The 18,682-nt window shown below is 61.5% G+C and overlaps 1 protein-coding gene across 1 annotated transcript in view; it reads left to right on the top strand.

Annotated features, from left to right (window-relative positions):
- Positions 1-18,406, top strand: part of COL26A1 (collagen type XXVI alpha 1 chain) — a 201,445-nt gene extending 183,039 nt beyond the window's left edge. The window contains exons 5-13 of the mRNA XM_061153496.1: positions 3,205-3,361; positions 5,597-5,695; positions 6,333-6,485; positions 8,607-8,690; positions 10,453-10,505; positions 13,406-13,441; positions 14,745-14,792; positions 16,639-16,723; positions 17,505-18,406. Coding sequence (XP_061009479.1) covers positions 3,205-3,361; positions 5,597-5,695; positions 6,333-6,485; positions 8,607-8,690; positions 10,453-10,505; positions 13,406-13,441; positions 14,745-14,792; positions 16,639-16,723; positions 17,505-17,665 — 876 coding nt within the window. The 3' untranslated portion in view covers positions 17,666-18,406. The remainder of the gene's footprint in view (positions 1-3,204; positions 3,362-5,596; positions 5,696-6,332; positions 6,486-8,606; positions 8,691-10,452; positions 10,506-13,405; positions 13,442-14,744; positions 14,793-16,638; positions 16,724-17,504) is intronic.
- Positions 18,407-18,682: the final 276 nt, after the last annotated feature.

Below are 18,682 nucleotides of genomic sequence, written 5' to 3'. Positions count from 1 at the left end.
CGCACCCCCAGCCTCTCGCTCACGGTCCCGGGGCCCCCATCCCCTACACCGATAGCCAAGTCTCCTTGCCCTGTCCCTCCCCCAGCTCCACCCCTTGGCCATGGCCGGTCAGCATCCCAGTGGACGTCCCCTTCGTGGCGGGGGCAGGCATTGTAACCCTCTCCTCCGCGAGGAGTTCCACCCCCAAGCCGCTATGTGGTCTAAGCCCGCCGCTCCCCTGCTCAGGGCCTCCGTGACGCTCCACTGAGGCCAGGGCAGCAGCCCAGCAGTGGAGAGGTGGATGAGGCGCCACACGGGGCCCTGGCCCCACCGCCGACTGGCTGGGTGACCTTGGGCAAGTCCCTTGCGGTCTCTGAGCCTCTCTTTCCATCTCACCTCTGGCATGGCTGCAGTGGCCCTTCCTGTTTCATGAGCCCTTGTAAGGATCAGGAAGGAGAGGGGCTGAGAGACAGGGGCCCTGGGGGTCGCCAGAGCCTCACAGGTCAGGAGCCCACCCAATACAGACGGGGACCTGAGATCTGGGGTGCCACTTTGTTCCCAAGGGTCTTGGGAAACTTTGTCACCCAGGCCCGGGGACGCTGCAGAGCTGGTGGGAGGAGGCGCTCAGAAGGACCCTTTCTGTGCCCCCAGAAAACCTCAGCCCAGCCCAGGCCTGGGCACTGTGAAGGCAGCCGTTTGTTCCCGTGACTCCCCCCCGAACGCCACCCCAGCATCAGCAGGAGTAACCGGGTGCCCACGTGCTGTGCACCCCTGATCTTCTGTGGCCCTGCAGGGTCAGTGTTATCATCCCCATTTTGCTGATGGGAAAACTGAGGCCCACAAAGATCACGATGCTTGCATGTCATGGCTATCTAGTGTGAGAGCCGGGATTTGACCCAGCCTGGCTGGTGGCAGGGCCTGAGCCTCCTCCCCCATCACATGGTACTTCACGTGGGCAGGGGCCTGGGGACCAGAGCTAGCAGGGTGCCCCTCCCCAGGTGGTCCTGACTCCCGAAGGCGGGCGGTCGGCGTTGCTCCAGAGTGACTGTACAGGGGCTGGGGGGATACCCCTTCTGCCCAGAGGGTCAGACAGACTCAGCAAGGAGGGGACAGCTCTCCGGAGTCTCAGAATCTTCCAGGGGCTAGGGGCGGGGGGCAGCGCTGGCGGAGGGCGCTGCTGGAGCACCGGCTCAGGAGGGGTGGGGAGGGCTCGGCCTGAGGGGGCTGGGCGAGCTCAGGGCGGCTGGAGCAGAGCCGGGTGGAGGAGATGCAGAGGAGGCTGAGCTGGTCACCTGTGTACGCACCGTGTGGCGTCTCTGGTGGTTTTTTTTGGGGTGGGGGGGGGGCAGTTCCGCCGGGTTTACCTGCATGAGGTCCTCACCCACGGCCGTTGTGGGGGGCTGCAGGAGGGGACGGGGGCAGGTGGAGGGGAGGGGCAGCGGGCTCCAGGCAGGCCGAAGGGCCCGGGAAGAGGCCCGGGGGCCCATGGGGTCCTCCTGTAATTAAGGTGCGCCAGGACTCTGGTGGTTGGGGTGGCGCAGGGTAGGGTGGGGTGGGGTATAGGCCGGGAGCTGGAGCTTGGACGTCTTCAGGCAGCAGCATCTGAAGAATCAGACGCCAGCGATTCCGCTCCCAGCGGCCTCCAGACAGGCCCACCCTCAGCCCCGCGTCCTCGGAACGCTTTCATCTCACGGCGCTGAGTCTGAGAATCTAGCCGGATGTGGAGTTTCTAAGAGCCGGGTTGTGGGGCGGGGCGGGGGGGGGGGGGGGTGTTGGGGAACGTGAGACGCTGGGCTTCTTCCTTCCTGTCTGGCAGATCGGGACGGGAAGCCGGGCTCCATCTGATATGGGGGGGAACCCCAGTGCCCCCCTCTTCTGGGGCGCGTGGGTCCAGGTGGGTGAGCACCTGCCCGCCTGCCCTCTGCAGATCCCGGTGTGCGGCGCCCCCTGCTGGTCTCTTTGGGAACAGCCGGACCTCCGGCTCCCTGTGCTGCGGGGCGCTGAGTTGCTTCAGTCCTGTCCGGCTCTCTGTGACCCCACGGACTGGAGCCCACCAGGTTCCTGTGTCCATGGAATTCTTCGGGAAAGAAGACTGGAGTGGGTTGATATTTCTTCCTCCAGGGAATCTCCCCAATCCAGAGATCGAATGCTCCTCTCCTGCACTGGCAGGCAGATTCTTTACCACTGTGCCACTGGGAAGCCCCAAGTGCAATTTTGATCAGTGAAAGTGTTAGTCACTCAGCCGTGTCTGACTATTTGCACCCCGTGGACCGTAGCCTGCCAGGCTCCTCTGTCCATGGGACTCTCCAGGCAAGAATGCTGGAGTCAGTTGCCATGCCCGCTTCCATGGCATCTTCCCGACCCAGGGATCGAACCCATGTCTCCTGTGGCTCCTGCATTAGCAGGCGTATTTGTTACCATCTGAGCTACCAGGGAAGCCCAGGAATACTGGAGTGGGCAGCCTATCCCTTCTCCAGGGGATCTTCCCAACCCAGGAATCAAACCGGGGTCTCCCACACTGCAGGCGGATTCTTTACCAGCTGAGCCACCAGGGAAGCCCTCCTGTCTCCCAGGTGCCGTGAATTAGGAAGAGTCTCCTTACTGAGGCCCTGTGTTCTTTTGGGTTTTAACCCCTGCTTTCCTCCGGGGGAGAGGATGGGCTGCTTTCCAGGCGGGCCCTGAGTGACCATGGCCCCCTTTGTTTCCCTGGAGCTCCTGCTAAACTCACGCACCGAGTTGGGCCCGCTTATTCTTTCTCCTTTTTTTTTCTTTTCTTCTCTTCTTTCCTTCCCTTCCCTTTCCTTTTCTTTCTTTCCCTCTGCCCATCTCTCCCTCCTCGCACCCATCCATCCTGCCACAAGTATTCCCTGACCACACTGTGCCTTGAGCCAGACAGTGTGGGGGACAAGCCTGCCTGGTCCCTCTCTAGGGAAGGACCAGTGAAGTGGGGGTGACCGTGGTCATTATTCAGACAAGCACAGTCTAATCCCAGTGACGGCCACTCTAGGAGAAAAGTATGGTGACCCTGAACATGTCTGCAGGGGCCCTGCCTGAGCCCGAGGGTCAGAGGGCTTTCTGAGATGGGAAGGGCTGGGGGTGGGGTGGGAGAACATTCCAGCGAGGGGACGGTGGTCGCATGAGCAGCGGGCAGCTGCTGGTCCCCTGGGGCTCACATCCCTGTTCACCCCTGCCCCGGGGCTGACCCTCTGCCCTTCTGCGGTCCAGGTTCTCCTTCTGGAAGCAGCAGAGCGGCCCTCAGGCCCAGACAATGACTTGCCGACGCCCCAGAACACCCCACCGCCCTGGAATGAGGGTCTCCTCCCTGACGCCATCCCGCTTGCCCACCCCGGGCCCCAGAGGAGAAGGCCCACAGGCCCGGCCGGTGAGTGAGGCCTGGGGGGGGGGGGGGGGGGGGGGGGGCGGGAATGGGCAGGGAGGCCTCGCAGGGCCTCCACCAGTAGGTCATACACACCCAAAGGGCATTTTGGAAAACTGAGCTAACATTTAAAACCTGGGGGATTTCACATAAAATAAGAATTTCTCATTTCTCTTAGAAAAATGGAAGAGCTGGCCATTGGGGTTGGCAGTCCCTTATAGAAACAGTTGGCTGGGACCTCCCTGGTGTTTTGAGTGTAAGGGGTGCAGGTTCAGTCCCTAAGATCCCATGTGTCGTGTGATGTGGCCAAAAAAATATTGGAAAAAAAAAGAAAGAAACAGTTGGCTGCAGCTAAGTCATGGCCGCCCCCACAGATCTCATTCAAGCTCTGCAGTTTGCCACAGTCCTCACCATTCCCTACTGTCTCACAGTCCAGCTGCTGTCTTCACTGGCTGTCTAAACTGGCTTCACCGTTTAGCATCTACACCTAGGCCCCCAGCCCAGCTCCATCCCTGACTGGCTCGATTTTACAGCAGCCCCTGCCTGCACACCCCCAGGGGTGGGGAGCTTACTGCCTCCCCCCAACCTTCCAGGGGATCCTCTCTGAATTCTCTGACCAGAGCTGGAGGACACCCACTGGTCTGTTGCTTTCACTCTTCCCACCATGTTTTGAAGTCAGGGGTAAATTTCTCTCTGCAGTCTCTCTCCATTGGACTGTGCTCTCTGGGACTGCAGAACAGTAATAGTAACTGTAATACTATAGTTAGGATTGTTGAATGCCCGCTGCGTGCCTGGCACTGTGCTGGGACTTTACCCTGAGTGGAGGTGTAGCTGCCATCATCCGTGTGGCTGAACTCCAGGATTCAAGGCTGAGGTCTCGTCTGACTGGTGAGGATCTGTGCTGTGCCAGTTATTCAGTATTTTTATAGCACTCTAGTCTCTACAGATATCATGGCTAATCATTCCAGTGAGCTTGTAAAGCTCAAGTTACAGGAGAGAGAACCAAGGCTCAAAGAAGTGACCCCTGGGGTCACCCAGCGATCCAGTGCCATTTTGACTCAATAATTCACAGCCTCACCGGAGCCCTTTGCAGGGGACACTCTTCCTCCTACTGTCCTCCAGTTTAGCCCCCAGCGTCTTAGCAATCCCGCCCAGACCCAACTCTGACCCCTCCCTGCCTGCAGACCCCCAGCAGTGGGAGAGTTGACCGCTAGTGGCCAGTCCTGAGGCCAGGGAAGCAGCAGATACTCTGCAGGCTTCTGAGGGGCCTGGAGGCCGTGTGGAGGGTGAGCTTGGGCTGCTGTGGGAGGAGGGGGTGTCTTACTTGCCCCGGGTCCCCAGCCCACCTCTCTAGCCATTCTCCCCAAAGTCTCACTCCCAGAAGACCTGTCTTCTTCAAATCCTTCTTCTGGGACTGAAGAGGGAGCAGAGGTCAGGGGGAAGTGGGGTCGGGGGGGAGGCGGTTCTCCTCTTCTGAAGGCCCCAGGCCCCAGTGCCGGCTGGAGGGGAGGGAGGAAGCTGGGAGGGGCTTCTGTTCTCCCAAGGCAACTTTCTTATGGGGGCATGTCATTCCCAATATGGCCACCAGGTGGAGCACAAACCCTACAAATGGTTACACCTGGGTGCATCCTGGAATCCCAGAGGCCAAGTGGGAATCCCTGGAAACTGGTAGCCCCAGCGGGGTCCCCAAAGAGCCCTCCATCTGTTCAGCAAGCATTTTTTGAGCATCCTCCCCAGGTCCAGGCCTTTCCGAGGGAGAAGGGGCTGTCTGCAGGCCACACAGTGGGCCTCCTGCCTCTCCATCTACTCTTGCCCACCCTTGGGACCTGGAGATCCCCAGAGGGCAAGCAAGTCCTTCAGGGCTTCCTGGGGTCTCTAAGGAGGCCTTATTGGGATGATCTTTGCCTGAATCCCAGTCCCCAAGCCTGAGCAAAGAAACAGCAGGACGTGGAAAGAGGGCTCTGACTCATTTACAGCCTGGCACTGCTACCTTGAGCAAGGGGCCACACCTTTCTGAGCCTCAGTTTACCCCACCTGTCAAATGGGAACACAAGTAGCTCTTGAGATCATAGAAGTGAACAGGAACAAAACTGGTTTGTATACTGTGATGAATGATGTGGTCCCTCTGCCCATGGCAGGTGAGGGGGCAGGTCTGACCAGACAGCAAGGTCGTTTAGCCTGGAGCCAATGGAGGCAGCTCAGCCCACAATGTTCTCAGGCCTCATTTCATTCTATCCCCAGGGCCCCCTGGACAGACGGGACCACCAGGGCCTGCAGGTCCCCCAGGCTCCAAAGGTGACCGTGGTCAGGCAGGAGAAAAGGGCCCAGCGGGGCCTCCTGGTAAGGACACCCGCCCACACACATACCTCGAGGTGACTTCGTCCACTGGGGGAAGGGGGTTGGGGTTTCTCCCCTGTCCGAGCAGGTGAGGCATCCCAGACACCCTCTTTCTTGGTGGGGCTGATGACTGCCATCTAGTAGGGCTCCAGGTTCCCTCCCTCCCACCACCACCTCCCGGGGCAGCCTCCTTCCAAGCACTTTGGGGCCTGGTCTCACCCAGGACTATGGGAAGAGAAGGCTCCAGCTGTGGGGTCAGGGCTGCTGGGGGCTGGAGGTTGTGCTCCGCCATGTAAACAACGTCGAGAGGTCACGCAGCTGCTCCTGGACCCTGTCGGGGCAGGTACGGGGCTGGGCCAGGCTGGCAGCCACCCTCGCTGCCCCTACCCCAGGGCTGAGGTCATCCGGCCACAGCACCCGCTGACTTCACTGACCAGACCTCCCTGACCTCCCGCCTGGCTGCCCGGGGTCCCCTCTGCACTGGCTGGAGAAGGGAAGTCATTTCATTATATCCCAGGACAGCCCTCCAGGGAGTCTCTGGGACTAAAGGCCACGACCTTGCCCTCCCGGGTCTATTTCTCATCTCTGTAATGTTAGTCATGAGGCCCGGCCCTCCTGTGACTCCTCTTTTCCCCTGCAGGCCTCTTGGGGCCGCCAGGGCCCCGTGGGCTTCCTGGAGAAATGGGGCGCCCTGGCCCCCCCGGCCCCCCTGGCCCGGCAGGCAGCCCGGGCCTCCCTCCAAACGGCCCCCAAGGCGTCCTCTACTCCCTGCAGCCACCGACGGACAAGGACAGTGAGTGTCATGCTTGAGGGCTGGGGTGGGAGGGTGGGCCAGAATTCGGAGGGTCCACTCCTCCAAAAGGACCCCGTGAAGCAGACTGTCCGTGAGTAGGGCCTCGGCTTTGCCAGGCGGAGGGACGGGGTAGCCTAGGTGGGGGGTGGTCCCCCAAACCCCACTGTTGGCCCCAGGGGCCTGTCCCTGCCTCTGCGCTCAGCTCCTGCCCCTGGGGTCTGACCCCCTGATGTCCCTCTGCTCTCTGGCCTGGCCTTGGGGTCCCCCCTGGTGACAGTACCACCACCAAGGTCATCCGTCACCCCTGTGCTCTTCACAAATCCCCTCACTGTAGGCCACTGGACAGGCGCTGATGGATGGAGCACCTCCCACGTGTGGGACTGTGTGTTGTAACCTCCGGGATACAGCAGTGAGCAAAACAAGTCTCCTGCCTGCAGGAGCCACAGCCTAGCACAAGAGGGCGCCCTTGAGCACACACAGAACCCGCCGCCGGGAGCATGGGGGGAGGGCGGGTCCAGGGAGGGCGCCCCAGAGATGGGGCGGGGGTGGGGCCTGCGGCCCATGGAGGGCGTGGCTTTGGCTAAGGGCCCTGGGAAAAGAGAAAGGTTTTAAGAAGCGGGTGATGAGATTGACTTGGCATTCTGAGTGGGTGACATCCCGGGCACCGTGGGGGCACAGGGACCTCTTGGTTAGCCGTCAGAGAAACCCAAGCCCCCTCCCGCCCCGCGCCCCGCGCCCCGCGCCCCGCGCCCGCCTCCGCCCTGTCCGCCGGGCTCTCCGGGCAGCGCCGCCCTGCCCCGAGCGTTAGACCTGGGCCTGAATCACAGGGTCCCGCTCCTTGCAACCTCCGTTTCCCCATCCCTAGAGCAGGAGTGGTAATACATCCGGACGGAGTTGCTCTGGGGTACACAGCCCCCAGCCACGAGGGAAGGACTCATTCCCAAGGGGATCGGGGTGCCTGGGCTGCCCTCCGCGTGTGCGGGGACCGGAGCAAAGAAGTCACTGGCGACCCAGCCTCACTGTCGTGGTGGGCTCAGTGGTGCCCCCTGGTGGAGGAGAAAGGGTGATGCTTGTTTAGTACCTTGGGGGGTCTAAGGGTTCCACCGCCCGGCATCGCCGGGCCACGAGAGCTCACCCGGCCCCAGCCTGGGCGTGATGCCCGGCGTCTGCCGCTGACGGCCTCCAGTGCTCAGAGACCCCCTTCAGACAGGACCCTCCTTCCCCAGCTCTGGGGTCCCCAAGAGAGGGCAGACTGCCTGGAGGGCGCAGATGTGAACGTTTAGGAAGAGTGGTGGGGGGGGGGTCGGGGGTCCCGGTGGAGGCACCTGGTTAGCCTGCACTGAGCAGCTACAGGAGGCCCACCAGCCGCGAGGCCTATGGAAGGGCTGCCCAGGCTTCCGTGGTGGGGGTAAGGGGGGAAAGGCAGAGGCGAACACCCCCAGCCCAGAGGTTTCCAAGCCTGGCTGTCTGCTTCTGGGTCTGAGGACAGCGCGGGGTGAGGTCACATGGGGCTCACTCTGGAGGGACCCAGGCCACAAGACAGACCCCATCCGGCCCGGGGTCCTGTGGCTCAGACGAGTGGTCAGGGAGGGCTTCCTGGAGGAGGCCCCACAAGAGTTAGCTAGTCAGGAGTGTCGGGATGGGCATGTGGAGGGGAGCCTGGAAGAGAGTTCGGCCTGGACAGCGGGGAGGTGAGCAAGGTGGAGCCGGAGCCTAAGGGCCTGGAATTTTCAGGAAGAAGTTCGTACTTTAAACAGAGCCCCGTTCTCTGATTTGGCCTCTGTGTTGGCTCGTCAGTAAAGAATCTGCCTGCAACGCAGGAGACCCGTTTTCGATCCCTAGATCGGGAAGATCGCCCGGAGAAGGAACTGGCAACCCACTCCAATACTCTTGCCTGGAGAATCCCATGGACAGAGGAGCCTGGCAGGCCCCAGTCTATGGGGTCACAAAGAGTCGGACACGACTGAGTGACTACACACGAGGGAGCTCCTCTGAGCCGAGGGGGCAGGAGCTGCAGTGAGGCCCAGCAGGGTCGGGGCCGCTCTTCCTGGCTCTGGGGGACTCAGCTCTAGCCCCCCAGCCCCGCCCCGCGGGTCACAGGCCACTCTGCCCTTCCCACAGATGGAGACGTGCAGCTGGCCTCCGCGGCTGTGGACACAGTGTTGGCGGGCGTCCCGGGGCCCCGGGGTCCCCCTGGCCCCCCAGGTGAGTGCAGAGGGCAGCAGCAGCAGCTGGTCTCCACTAGTACCCACTCCTGGGCTTCACCTGGGCCAGGGGTCCTGAAGGGGCCAGTTGGGGGCTCATGGCCTTGGCAGGGCACTGGGTCTGCCCCAGCCAGCAGCGGCTTGAGGCGGGGCTCATGGGTGGCAGCTCCCCTGCGACTGGACACAGTGTTTCTGGGTGGCCTGACACCCACGTGAAGCAGCCCCAGGCCGCCCTCAAGCAAGCCAGAGCAGGAGTGCTCCGGGTGCTGGAGGCCTAGGTCCAGGAGGTCTGCGTAGGGGATGGTGGGTGGGAAGACCGAGGGAGCTGGTAGGGCAGGTGCCTGGGCGAGACAGGGGGCCCTGGGCCTTCAGGCAGAAATCGGGGTCCTGGGAGAGGGGATGGGACCCTCACTGGGGGAGGGGGTGGTGTGGGGTGGGGCGGGAGCCCAGGTGTGTCTGTCTCCTCTGACAGGTTCTACCCCTGAATGAAAGCAACAGAGGCGCTGGGCACCCGTGGGCTGGGGGCGCCTCTTGATTCGGCTCCAGGCCGGGCAGTCATTCCCCGCCAGTAGTTCAGTGTCTCACGAAGTCAGGAAACACCCACTGAGCACCTCCTACAGGCTGGCCAGTGTCCTGGGTTCCTTAGATAAACAAAAGATTTCTGTCCTCCCGGTACTTACATTCTAGTGGAGAAGGCAGGCAGTGCCCTCCTGCTGTCGGTGAATCCTCCCAGAAAGCAGGGCTGGGCTCGCGGCTGGGCCAGGGTGCCCCCATTTAAAAGGTAGCATTGAGGAGGGTGCTGGGAGGGTGTTTGCCTTTTAGCTAGACCAAGTCCAAACCATTACCCCCCACAGGGGTGCACTTTGCTGTAGGTCCTCCCTAGGTATGTCAGGGGGCACTCTGGTACAGACTAGCAGCCCAGGGGGCACAGAGACCTCACTCTTCCAAATATTCGAGGCATTTAGTCACGAACACCATGCCCTGCACTGCACCCACTGGGCCTGGCCTGATCCTTTGGGCGCTCCCTGGCCCAGAGGGGAGGCTGGGATTCAAACCAGCAGTGGCCCGAGGCAGTGGCTGGTCACTGTCAGGGATTTGCCTAGGGAAGAGGTAGGTGCCTGGAAGGCTTCCTGGAGGAGGTGACGCTCAGCCTGAGACTGGTGGGAGTTGGCTGGGATGTGGAGGGGATGGGGACACTCCAGGAGGAAGGAACAGCCACCACAAAGGCATGGACCCAGAGGGACTTTCCAGGAGGGTGTTTGACCAATGAAGGTGGAGGAGGCTGGGCAGAGAGGAACCTGTCTGAAAAGTCACTTGGGGAGGGGGGTTGTGCTGCGTGGATGGGTGACCAGCACTCCGGGTGGTAGGCAGCAGTTGTAACCCAGGCAAGGAGGATGGTCTCAGGGAGGTGCGGTCTGAGGTCCTGAGGCGGGGCAGGCTAGAGGGAGATTTGCCCGAGGACTGACCGGCTGGGGAGAGGCTGCAGGGTGCCCCCCGGCTCCGTGGATGAGGCTGTGGGAGCAGCAGCGGGCTGTGGTCTAGGGATTGCAGGCAGCGAGAGGGGCTTGCAGTGGGCTCTCCGCTCTGGGGGTGGGCAGGGGGCCGGGGAGCCCATGCCCCCTCCCTCACCATTTATTCACCTCCCCTTTCTGCGCTGCCCAAGGAGACAGACCCAGGGTGGGTAGGAGGGCCCCTCTCCAGAGCCAATGAGGGGGCAGGGGGAGTCTCTGGCTCCAGGTGACCATCTGTGACTCTGCCGGCAGGTCCCCCTGGACCACACGGCCCCCCTGGCCCCCCGGGTGCACCTGGATCCCAGGTAAGGTCTTGTCCATCTCTGGGGAGGGTGAGGGCACTGTCTCCCCAGGAAGAAAGGGGTCGGGCTTCTTAGCAGCACAGTTGCTCAGGAAGGAACCAGCCCAACTGGCTGGTCCCCACCTGGGTCCAGGTGGGCCCCAGGGGAAGGCAGGCGTGGAATCCTTGTTTTCTTAGCAACAGCCCTTTGCTGCCCACCCTACCTGGGCCCCATGGCAACCCCCTCTAGTGTTCTTGCCTGGAAAATCCCATGGACAGAGGAGCCTGGTAGGCTGCAGTCCATGCGGTCGCTAAGAGTTGGACACGGCTTCACTTTCACTTCTCACTTTCATGCATTGGAGAAGGAAATGGCAACCCACTCCAGTGTTCTTGCCTGGAGAATCCCAGGGACGGCGGAGTCTGGTGGGCTGCCGTCTATGGGGTCGCACAGAGTCGGACACGACTGAAGTGACTTAGCAGCAGCAGCAGCAGCTACCTGGGCCCCAGAGAAGTTAGCATCGTTCCCATTTCATAGATGAGGTAACCCGAGGTCATGCAGGCGGTGTGTGGAGCTGGGCCAGGATCACAGCCATGGCTCCTCTTTGATGAGAATTGCCTGGGTGGGGGGGGCAATGGCTTTGCCTCCTCAGCTGTGTGATGTTGGGCAGAAAGACAGCCTCTCTGGGCTCCGGCTCCTTGGCTGCTGAGACGGAGTGGGTTGTTACAGGGAGTAAGAGAGAAATAAAGTGTCAGGGGGGAGTGACTTGTGCTGCAGGGCCCCAGGGGTCTGGGGGGGATGTCATACAGAGGAGGGGGGGACTTTGGACACCAAGGCAGGCAGGGTTTTGTTTGGGGGTGTCTGCACAGAGCTTCCTGCAGCTCATCCAGGCCGAGGGCTTCAGGTTCCCTGGAACTTGGGCCTGGGTGGGAGGGGGGGGCGGGGGTGACTGAAAAGCCGGGCTCCCACTGCAAGGCTGGACAGCTCACCCCTGACAGAAGGGCAGGAGGGGGTGTGAGGCTGACAGAGGCTCTCGTGAGAAGGGCTGGGGGCAGTAGGATCCCCCTCTAGAGACCCAAGCCCACAACAACAGGCAAGGTCAGAGATGATGGTGTCCCTGACCCTTCCCCCCACCTGCTCGTGCCAACTCCTTTCAGGGTCCCCACTGTGTTATCCCCGCAGTGACAGGGACGCAGAGGCTCAGAGAGTTTCTGTCATTTGCCAGAGTCACCCAGCAGGGGGGTAGATCGGGGGTCCCGGCAAGGCCGAGGTCACTCTAGGCCCCACTCCAGCTTTCTCGGGGTCCCTGCCCTCTGCGAGCAGGTAGTCTGATGGGGGAGGCAGATGTGATAGAGAGTAACTGGGGCGGGACCTACAGCAACAGGAGTGGGGTGGCAGGAGCGGGGTGACAGATAGGAGAAGGTGACGCTTCAACTGAGACCCGAGGACCCAGAAAGGAGCAGTCACGCAAAGATGCCAAGAGCGTTTCAGGTAAAGGGAAGCATAAGTGCAAAGATCCTGAGGCCGGGAAACACCAGGCAGGTCCTGAGCGAAGAAGCGTGTCGGGGGAGGTGAGGTGGGAGGGAAGTGGGCAGGGCCGTGCCTGCGGAGCCGATGCGCGGACCTGGGTCACAGGGAAAGGGGGCCTTATCGAGTGTCAGGGAGGGAGAGTCCAGGACCCCATTTTCGTCTTTTCAGGGCCCCTCTGGCTGTGGCTTGAGGAGCGGAAGGCGGGGGCGGGGGAGTGGAGCAGGGAGATCAGGGAGGAGGCTGGGGCAGCGCAGAGGGAACAGATGTATCTAGAAAGTGGACCTGACAGGTCTGGCTGATGGAATAAATTCGGTGAGGGCGGGAAGGGGAAGGTTAGCTGCGAGGTGCGTATAGGAGCGGCTATGGACCGCAGAGCCATTTCATGGAAAAGAGAGACTGCCGGGTTGGGGGCAGGACGGCTGGGCCGGGGGGAGACCAGGAGTTCCACTTTGGAGAGGTTGAGCAGGGGTGCCTCCTGGCCAGCCAGGTCAGGGTGCTGGGGGACAGCTTGATGCACAGGTCTGGGGCTCCAGGGAGCCTTCTGACTGGGCCTCAATGCTGATGGGGAGCCCACGCGGGGACCCTCGCCTTCACCACTAGTAGGAGTCGCGTTAGTGGCTCAGTCGTGTCTGATTCCTTGTGACCCTTCATGGGTGACCTTGTGACTCTTCATGGCTCCTCCAGGCTTCTCTGTCTGTGGGATTCCCCAGCAAGAGTACTGGAGGGGGTTGCCATTCCCTTCTCCAGGGGATCTTCCCGACCCCGGGATCAAACCCGGGTCTCCTGCATTGGCAGGTGGATTCTTTACCGTCTGAGCCTCCAGGGAAGCCTGAGACCATCACTGCTGTCACTCATTCTAGGAGGGCCCTTTCCGAGTGCTGGGGGGATGTGTGCGCGGCCATCCGGTCCCCTTCTCCAAGGGCCTCCCCGGTAGCTCAGACTGTGAAGAATCTGCCTGCCAATGCAGGAGACACAGGAGACTCGAGTTTGATCCCCGGAGAAGGCGATGGCAACCCCCTCTAGTGTTCTTGTCTGGAGAATCCCAGGGACAGGGGAGCCTGGGGGGCTACAGTCCATGACGTCACAGAGAGTCGGACATGACTGAGCATGCACGCACGCACATGCCTTCTCCAAGTGATGACCATACTTGGCACTGGCCCATTTCACAGACGAGAAGATGGAGGACTCAGTGGAAGCCCACGGTCATCCACTGGCCAGTGGGGGGGCTCCAGGAGCAGACAGGCCCCCCGCCGCAGCACCCCCCCATTTCCTCTCCCGCCCACCCTCCTCCTGTCCTGTTTTTCAGATTTCCAGAGCCCAGTGCAGGGCGAGGGCATGCAGAGGACTAAGGGGTTGTGAAGGGCAAAGCCTAACTTCCTTTTTCTGATTTTCTGCAGGGCCTGGCTGGAGAGCGGGGTGCCACGGGGCCGTCTGTAAGTATGGGGCTGTGTGTGGGGGCCACGCCCAGGGCGATGGGCTCGGGTGCAGGCGCTGGGTACCAACTGGGTGGGTGTCTGCCACAGGCAGCCTGACTGAGCTCAGGCCCCCAGCCTCCCCGGGCATGGCCAGATCCAGCCCAGCCAGGACAGAGCAGAGGGAGAGAACTCGGCAACCTGGGTGCAGTGCCAGCTGCCCAAGTTGGGAAGGGGTGACTTTGGGAAGTGGGACACTCCCCCCGTCCCCGGGCATATGAAGTAAGGACTGAAATAGCCACCCGTCGAGGGGCTTGGATGAGAGTCCTAAGGTCTTTGCCAGGAGCCCAGGCCCCTGGGTTAATGTGCTATGTGACCTGCAGAGTCCCTTGCTTTCTCTGAACTTCCCAGGAATAGATATAGATGGCTGACCACTCATTTCCCATCTTAAAAATAAGAATTCACAAGACTCAGCCCCATCTTCAGGGCCAAGGAAGTGGGCAGGTGCCCAAGTCTTATGTCAGAGGCACACGGCTGGGGGAGAAGGGGGAGCATCTTCTATGTGGAGGCCCTCTTCATCCTTAGTGGGTTTAAGCTTCACAGTGCCCCCGTGAGATGGTGCTTTATTTTCCCTCTTTGCCAGAACTGGCAGCTGAGGCCCAGAGAGGTTAAGCAACTTGCCCAAGGTCACACAGCTATACCAAAGTAGAGCCAAGATTTAAACTGAGGAGTGTTAGCCTCCAAAGGCAGGCCTTCCCCAAGCTTGTCATCGACAGTGATTTATTTAATCCTCCTAATAGCTCTGTGAGGCAGGCACTGTTATTATCCCCATTTTGGAGACGGAAAAACCGAGGCACAGAGAGATAAAGTCACATAAGAGTAAGTGGCCTCCTAGGTGTTATTGTGAGGCTGATATTACTGGCCCCGTTTTACTTATTTATTTAAATTTTAATTTTTTTACATTTCATTTATTTTGGCTGCTCTGGGTCTCTGTTGCCATGCATAGGTTCTCTAATTGCAGTGCGGCATGTGAGATCCTAGTTCCTTGACCAGGAACTGAACCCACATCCCCCCGCCCTGGAAGGTGGCTTCTCAACCACTGGACCAACCGGGGAAGTCCCTGGCCCCAATTTTAGAGTCAGGGAAACAGAGGGGAAAGGCAGGGGGCCTGATCCCTGGAAGGGCCGGAACCTGAGTTCCAACCTGACCACTCCCTCCCTAGAAACAGAATTAAGCCCCTAAAGTCAAGCCCGTGCCGGCCTGTGCAGGGGTCCCGGGTAGAGAAGCTGAGCACCCATCACTGACCACGTGACTTTCTTCCCAGGGGGAGCCTGGCGGGAAAGGGGAAGAGGAGGAGAAAGCCGCCGCTGAGGTAACTGTGCCCCTGGGCCTGTGCTTCCCTCCTGCCCCCTGGCTGTGTCCCTGCGGGGCAGTCCAGTAGAGCTGGACCGACACCTTCATCCTGAGCGGGGCGTCAGCCGCAGTGCGAGTGGGGGCCCACCCAGCGGGGGAGGCAGTGGAGTGGATCGTGACTGCGGCCCGGTGTGAAGTCAGCTGCAGTGGGGGAGCGCAGATGGGATGACTGGCCCGGGGCCTGAGGGTGGGGGCGACCCCGCCGGAGAGGGCGGAGGAGCCACGGACCAGCGGACAAGACCCTCTGTTTGAAGGAGGCCTCGGGCTGTGGGGTCTTTCTCCAGGGCTAGGACCCTCCCATGACAGCACCCGGCACACAGACGTGCCCAAGGTCACGGTGCCACTGGACTGAAGGGTGTATGGGCAGGCGGAGAGCTGGCTGGTGGATGTGGGAGAGGACGGATGGAAGAAGGGGGTTGGGAGCTCACAGCGGCCAGAGCAAGTCGGGGCAGGGCAGGGACACAGATGGAGCGCGAGCGCGGCTGTAGGGACCATACCTTCTGGGAAGCGGAGGGGAGGCTGGGGGCCAGGGTGATGCGTGAAGGGAACGAGGGCGGTGGGGCAAGCTGGAATGAGTCACCTGGTGTGACAGGGCTCGGCCAGATGTCCAGCACAGCGGGCACACTGCACCCGCTGAGTGAGCTTGGGGAGATGCTAAGCCAGGGGTGGGGGTGTCTGGAGAGGTGGGCGATGGGCATTGGAGGTGGGCAGCTGTGTGAGGCAGGCTGGGCTGGAGGGGGTAAAGCTGGGATCAGGGGACCTTCCAGAGGTCCTTATGGGATTGAAGGGGGAAGAGGCTGGAACCATGGCAGCCATGGTGAGCAAGAGAGACAGTGGGAGGAAGATGTGGATGCTGGGGTCATTTGCGATGGATGACTGGGAGGGTACCCACGACTTCCCCCTGCCCAGTTTCATCAGCATGCCTCCTGTGGCCCGGACACCCGGGCTTAACTGGGTCCTGACAGAGGGGGCCTGGAGCCCCTGCTCCTCACCGCGGACACCCCCATCCCAGACACTACCCACAGCCTGGCTTCTCACGGTCTTTGATGGGAAGAGCTCTCTTGTGTAACTCAGTAGCATGCTCTCCGGTTTTCTTTTGCTTTAAGCGCAATTAATCTAAGTGTCATGAGAGAGCTGTCATGTTCCACCAGCCAAAAAGGTTCCTGTTTGCTGCTGCCACCGGGGCGGAGCCTAGCCTCTCTACCATCACTTTTTTTTTTTTCAAAGTGACCTTGTCGTCTTGTCTTCTCCATTAATCAGCCTATTCACGTGTCCTGACACCCGAGGTCCTTCGCCGTGTGTAGGCCGGTTCCCAGGAACGCAGAGGCGCCATCTTTGTGCCCTCCCACGGGCCTTCCGGCAGCCTCGGCTCTGCCCTCGAATGGGTGGGACCGGGAAGGAGACCAGCAAAGTGCCTCCCACCCATGGGCCCGTATGAGGTGCTCTGCCCACAGCAGGATATCTTCTAGAAAGAAGGGTGCACAGGGAGGCAGCTGGCGGCATGGGAGCAGCAAGGTCAGGCTGGAGGCAGCCAGGGCTGTGTGAAGCCCCGGGCTTGGCCACTTCCGGCTTGGCCACTTCCGGCTTGGCCACTTCCGGCTTGGCCACTTCCGGGCTGTGGGGTCGGCTCGTCTGGGCTTCAAGTTCCGTGTCTGTGAACTGGAGTTCGAACCCCAGCCCTGGTGCCGGGGTGTCTCTAGCCTGTGGTGGCCGTTGCGTTGACGATGGTGACAAGAGGGAAGTGGCGGGCTGGGACAGGACGCTGGAGCAGGGCGGCCCTGACCCCACGGCTTCCTCCACCCCAGGGCGAGGGGGTGCAGCAGCTGCGGGAGGCCCTGAAGATTTTGGCCGAGAGAGTGCTCATCCTGGAACACATGATTGGCATCCACGGTGAGCGGTGACCCGGGCCGCCGAGTCCAGCATCTCCCTCCGCCCCGCCTCCCCTGCTGCCCTCGCCCGTGCTGCCTCTGGTCCCCTCTCTCCCCGCCCTGATGGCCCCGCACCTGGCGGCCAGTCTGCCCCTGTGCCACCCCTGCTCAAGAACCCTCCGTGGCTCCCTGCTGCCTGAGACGAGGTACAGCTCCCAAGTCCCTCCCCTAGCACAGCCTGGTGTCCGGTGACTCAGAGCCGTCATCCAGGCGCCCCGGGCCCCTCCCACCACCACACCTCTGCTCAGACTGGTCGCTCGGCCTCCTGAACACCAGCTCTGGCCTCAGGGCCTGTTCTAGAATCTCTTCCTCTGGGAAGCCGCCCTCCTGTCTCCTCCCTGTTCACCGAGCCTTCTATTCCCTTATGGGTTGGGGTGTCTATATCTCTCCCTGGGACCTCTGCAGTGCCTGGAACCTGGCCCTGGTCAGCATTGTTTGAAGAATAAATGAATGAGTGAATGGTGAATAAGTAGATGAGTGAGTGGGAGACTGAATGAATGAGTGAATGAATGGATGAGTGAATGAATGGATGAATGAATGAGTGAATGAATGGATGAATGAATGAGTGAATGAATGGATGAATAAATGAGTGAGGGAATGAATGCATGAAGACTAGACGCTGGCAGCTGCTTTGTCCCACCCTCACTGGGCACAGAGGTTCCTTGGCTGGCAGGACTGGAAGTGAAGGGGCTTCGAGGGCTCCTGAGGCCCTGTGTGAGCCCACCCTTCTGCTTTCCTTCCAGATCCCCAGGCCACCCCTGAGGGGGGCTCTGGCCAGGACGCCGCCCTGAGAGCCAACCTTAAGATGAAGCGCGGAGGCCCCCCACCCGACGGCTCCCTGGCTGCCCTGCTCGGGCCCGACCCCGGGCAGAGGAGCGCTGGCCGGGCCAGCAGCGGGAAGTAGGAGGCCAGCTCTCCCGGAGGAGCCCCGGCTCCACCAGAGACCCCGCCCCGAGGCCTGTGCTGCCGTCAGCACTGAGGGCACCCCGAATGGGACTGGGCTCCAGGCCTGCACGACCGTCAGGGACACTGGCTCCCGGGGGCCTTGGGAACAGATGGCAACGCCAGGGGCCGGGGCCAGAGGGGCCCAGCGCCCCCGGCCGAGCTCTGCCCTGGTCCCTGCCCTCCCCACCCCCACTCCCTGCTGGAGACGGGGTCTGGTGGCTGGGTGGGGCGCGGGAATCGTCATAATACTCGCCATTTACTGGGTCCCTGAGTCGTCTGGGCCCATCCGAGGAACTTCCCTACATTGTCTCATTTAACCCTTAGGACGTAGGTTTGTTTCTCCCACTTAACTTGGGGGCAGAGGCTGGGAGAGGATAAATCACCTGCCCGAGGCCCCTGGACCGTGGAGGACCGGGGCAGGATTTGAACCCGTGTTCTCTCTACCTGCCAACTCCCCCTCTTCACGGGGACACTCACACAGGGCAGGCGCTGGGCCAGACGGCCCCGGAGGCTCCAGCCGGGAAGGAGGGCAGGCCCTGCCCAGCTCGAGACCCTGGGGGCCCTCCAGCCTCCTTCCTTGACATCCCTCCCTGGGCTCGGGGGTCTACTTCACAGGTGGGGAGGTGGGCAGCTTGGCCTGTAGCTGCTCTTGAAGGCCAGGGAGACCTTGAATAAACCCCTGACAGTCAGTCGACTTGGAGACCGTGAGAGAGGAGCGTTGGGGTGCCAGGATCCTCAGACTGAACTGGCATCGCCCCCTGCTGCATCCTAATCCCCCTGACCCCACCCACCCTCCCAGGGCCTCCCACCTCTGAGCAGCGAGGAGGAGGATTGAATGGGATGGTGCACCCGCTGGGGGTGTCCCTGCAGCCCCGGCCTCTCCCAGACTCGCTGAGAACCGGCAGGGTTAGGGTTAGGGTGGCCCCTTCGAGTTACAAGGCAAGTCCTGTGTCCCAAGGAGAAGGAGGGGTCGCCA

This window comes from Dama dama, chromosome 10, assembly GCF_033118175.1.
Source record: "Dama dama isolate Ldn47 chromosome 10, ASM3311817v1, whole genome shotgun sequence".
Lineage (NCBI taxonomy): Eukaryota > Metazoa > Chordata > Mammalia > Artiodactyla > Cervidae > Dama > Dama dama.
Note: the sequence above shows the minus strand (reverse complement) of the source record. Positions and strands in the feature narration are given on the sequence as shown.